This window comes from Phaseolus vulgaris, unplaced genomic scaffold (genome assembly GCF_000499845.2).
Source record: "Phaseolus vulgaris cultivar G19833 unplaced genomic scaffold, P. vulgaris v2.0 scaffold_20, whole genome shotgun sequence".
Taxonomy (NCBI): Eukaryota; Viridiplantae; Streptophyta; class Magnoliopsida; order Fabales; family Fabaceae; genus Phaseolus; species Phaseolus vulgaris.
This window is the reverse complement of record NW_027174089.1, coordinates 492729-496769: the sequence shown is the minus strand read 5'-3', so window position 1 is coordinate 496769 and position 4041 is coordinate 492729. Positions and strand designations below refer to the sequence as shown.

Below are 4041 nucleotides of genomic sequence, written 5' to 3'. Positions count from 1 at the left end.
TGGCAATGAGGAGTCCCGCCACTGTGAAGGAGGTGCAGCAGCTCACGGGGCGGATGACCGCCCTGTCCCGATTCGTTTCGGCAAGTGGAGAGAAGGGCCACCCATATTTCCAGTGTTTGAAGAGGAACAACAGGTTCGTCTAGACGAAGGAGTGTGAGGAGGCCTTCATAAGGCTCAAAGAATATTTGGCGAGCCCACCAGTTCTATGCAAACCCCAAGTTGCAATAATTGAGAGGGCAATAAGCGCAGTGCTCCTCCAAGATCAAGATCAGGTCCAAAGGCCCATCTATTTTGTTAGCAAGGTGCTGCAAGGCCCAGAAGTGAGGTACCAGGCCCTAGAAAAGGCAGCGTTAGCGGTTGTATTTTCGGCGAGGAGACTCCGTCATTACTTCCACAGCTTTACGGTGTTGGTAATGACTGATTTGCCAATCCAGAAGGTTATGAAGAAACCAGATGTAGCTGGAAGGATGGTGAAGTGGGCGGTTCAGCTGTCGGAATACGACATCAAATATGAGCCCCGGGGATCGATCAAGGGGCAAATTTTCGCTGATTTCGTGGTCGAACTGTCCTCCGAAATAGCGCAAAACGCCAAGAATGACTTTCGTTGGGTACTCTCGGTGGATGGGTCGTCCAACCAGCTGGGCAGCGGGGCTGGGGTCATTTTGGAAAGACCCAACGACGTGTTGATAGAGCAATCACTGAGGTTTGCTTTCAAACCAAGCAACAATCAAGCAGAGTATGAGGCTTTGATCGCCGAAATTTTGTTGGCAAAGGAAATGGGGGCGAAGGTGCTGATGGCCAAGAGCGATTCGCTGTTGATCACTGGACAAGTGACTGGCGAGTTCCAAGCCAAGGACCCGCAGATGGCAGCATACTTGGAGTACGTGCAAGAGTTAAGGAGATCTTTCGCTTCGTTTGAAGTGGTACAAGTGCCAAGAAAGCATAACGCCCGAGCTGACTTGCTAGCCAAGCTTGCCAGTTCGGGCAAGGGGGGCAGACAGAGGACCGTCATTCAAGAAACTTTGAAGACTCCTCGAGCATTCGTGGAAGACCACCAGGTTCTTCATGTTTGCAGGTTGACGGAAAGAACGGCGAGGAGCCATAGATCCCTAATGCAGGAGACCTTGAGGACACCAAGGGTCAGGGCGCACCCAACGAAAGAAGTGAGCACGACGCAAGTTTGCGCTATCCACGAGCCTGATACATGGATAACGCCGTACCAGCGCTACTTGGCAGATGGCGTGCTCCCAATAGATTCGACAGAAGCTAGAAAGATGAAGAAAAGCTCCAGCAAGTTTACTCTCATTGATGGCGAGCTGTACAGGTTCGGATTTACACACCCTCTTCTTGTATGTGTACACGGAGAGAAGTGCACGAGAATTATGGTTGAGCTCCATGAAAGGATTTGTGGGAGCCACATTGGAGGTCGATCGCTGGCGACACGAACTGTCCGCGCAGGTTATTACTGGCCCACGATGAGGGAAGATTGCAAGAGATATGCCCAACGCTGCAAGCAATGTCAGCAGCACGCCGACTGGCACAAGGCGCCCCCAGAAGAGTTGAGGTCAATCTACAGCCCCTGGCCGTTCCACACGTGGGGAATCGACATTCTGGGGCCCTTCCCGTTGGCGATCAGGCAAATGAAGTATTTGGTTGTGGCGATTGAATACTTCACCAAATGGATCGAGGCAGAACCAGTAGCCCAGATCACTGCACACAAAATCCAGAGTTTCGTGTGGAAGAATATTGTGTGCCGTTTTGGTGTTCCCAAGCGTCTAGTATCAGACAATGGGACTCAGTTCACAAGCCACCTGTTGAAGAAGTTGTGTGAGGACATCAGGACGCAACAGGTTTTTGCTTTCATGGAACACCCGCAAACGAATGGGCAGGTGGAGTCCGCTAACCGGGTTTTGCTGAGAGGATTGAATTGGAGGCTAGAAAAGGCCAATGGGTCTTGGGCTGAGGAAGTTCCCCGTATAGTATGGGCATATCATACCACTAAGCAATCGGGAACCCACGAAACCCCGTTTAACTTAGTGTATGGGTGCGACGCGATGATTCCAATCGAAATCCAAGAAAGCTCGTCGAGATTCCGGAACTTCGTGGCGGAAGACTCGAACGAAGAAAGAAGAATGAACTTGGATTTGCTGGACGAGGTCAGGGAGTAAGCGCGGGTGAAGGCTGAGGCGGTAAAGAGAAGAGTTGAGCGTAAGTACAACTCCAAGATAAAGCCAAGGCATTTCAGGGATGGTGACTTGGTGATGAGGAAGGCCCACCAGTACGAGATGGAAAACAAGTTGTCACCCAAGTGGACAGGACCGTTCAGAATAACTGAAGCACTCGGGAACGGCGCCTACCGCTTGGAGACGCTGGAGGGAGGGGCGATTCCTCGCACTTGGAACGCCACCCATCTCAAGTTTTATTACAGTTAAGTCTTTGTAAGTAGCGATTAACTCGAACAATTTAAGGTGTATCAGTTTAAACAAATTTTTCAAGGGGGCACTCTTTTTCCCTGAGGAGGGTTTTAACGAGGCCACCCAGTAAAGAAGGTTTTGGAGTTTATCAAAGTTTCCCAGCTGTTAAGTTTGCATGTTGTCTGTTTGCCAAGTTTGTGGGGGGAGACCCTATCGCCCTTGTGTAGTTTTAAAGAAAAACGGCAAATCCGAACTACATGCATCCAATACAAAATTTCTGAAACATAAGTTTTTTAAGCCCTCATCGCCATATGGCGATCGGAGGCACGGGAACAAAGTTTTTTAAGTCCTCATCGTCATATGGCGATCGGAGGCACAAGAATAAAGTTTTTTGAGTCCTCACCGCCTCCTGGCGATCGGAGGCCCAAGTATCAGATTTCCTTCCGGCGAGAAAGAGATTTAAAAGACCTTCTCGCCTTGAGCGAGTGCAAGCGAGAAAGAGATTTAAAAGACCTTCTCGCCTTGAGCGAGTGCAGGCGAGAAAGAGATTTAAAAGACCTCCTCACCTTGAGCGAGTGCAGGCGAGAAAGAGATTTAAAAGACCTCCTCGCCTTGAGCGAGCGTAGGCGAGAACAGATCACAAGACCTCTTTGCGTGAGCAAATCGAGGCAAGTTGAAAGCCCTCAGTGCATCCGGGGGAGGAGGAGATGTAACCCCTGGGCAAGTTGAGGCATCAGAAAAAGACCTTCTCACCCTCGAGTGAGTTTAGGCAAGATTAAACCAAAAAGTCAGGGGTGCTAACGATCTCAAGTATGGGAAAGGAGGGTTGGAGAAGGACTCTTTCCCCCTTGAGAGAGATACCAGTGTTGACCTAGTAAGACCAGTTAAATCGGAGGTGAAGGGTGGTTGGGGAAGGTTCGCAGAGGACACCCCACCACCCAAATCATTGTTCTGAAACTCAGGGAGGTAGAGAAGGATCCGAAAGGCGGCTCTACCCCAAGATGAGGGAACAATGGTGTAAGTTTTCTCAAGGTAAAGGCTCGGGGAAGGCAAAGAGCGATTCGAAAGATGGCTCTCCCCCCAGGTGAGCAAAAATGAAATCAGAAGGTGGTCCCGTAAGGGACGCTTTCAGTTAAAGGGAAGATGACGTCGCCAAAAGCCCATAGTTTGAGATTGGAACAGAATGAGAATCGCACGACGGAGGCCGCATCTGCGAAGTGCTGAGCGACAATGCAGAGATGACTTGGGCCCTTGGCGGGTCGGGCAAGAGAAGTTCCAAGTGCTAAGTAAGTGATTTCGTATCAAGCGTTATTGCTTCGAATTAACCGTTTATTTAAGTTAAGGTGGTTTGCAGAAAGTTAAGTACCGGTTGGTGCAAAGTACGTTGAGTTGAGAAAAGTTAAGTACTGGTTGGTGCAATGTACGTTGAGTTAAGAAAAAAACCATCCAGTTAAGCCAGTTGATTGCACAGTAGATAAATTAGAAGATTATATATATATATATATGTGTGTGTGTGTGTGTGTGTGTGTGTGTGTGTGTGCATGAGTATCGAACAATTCGAACAGAATGAAAATTATTACAGACCAAGGTAAAGCATAAAAGTTTTCAAGGAGATAAGTCAACCGGG

At 49.0% G+C, this 4041-nt stretch overlaps 1 protein-coding gene across 1 annotated transcript; it reads left to right on the top strand.

The window, feature by feature from the left end:
- Positions 1–413: 413 nt before the first annotated feature.
- Positions 414–2168, top strand: LOC137817208 (uncharacterized). The gene is made up of 2 exons (XM_068620453.1): positions 414–1349; positions 1890–2168. The coding sequence occupies exons 1-2, from the start codon at positions 414–416 to the stop codon at positions 2166–2168; spliced, it is 1215 nt and encodes a 404-aa protein (XP_068476554.1).
- The last annotated feature ends 1873 nt before the right edge of the window (positions 2169–4041 follow it).

Excerpts from the sequence above, each read along its gene's own strand:
- LOC137817208 (XM_068620453.1), top strand. The coding sequence starts at position 414 with ATGACTGATTTGCCAATCCAGAAGGTTATGAAGAAACCAGATGTAGCT. Across the intron at positions 1,350-1,889 it reads GATTTACACACCCTCTTCTT|GTGGAGTCCGCTAACCGGGT; the intron begins GTATGTGTACAC and ends ACGAATGGGCAG.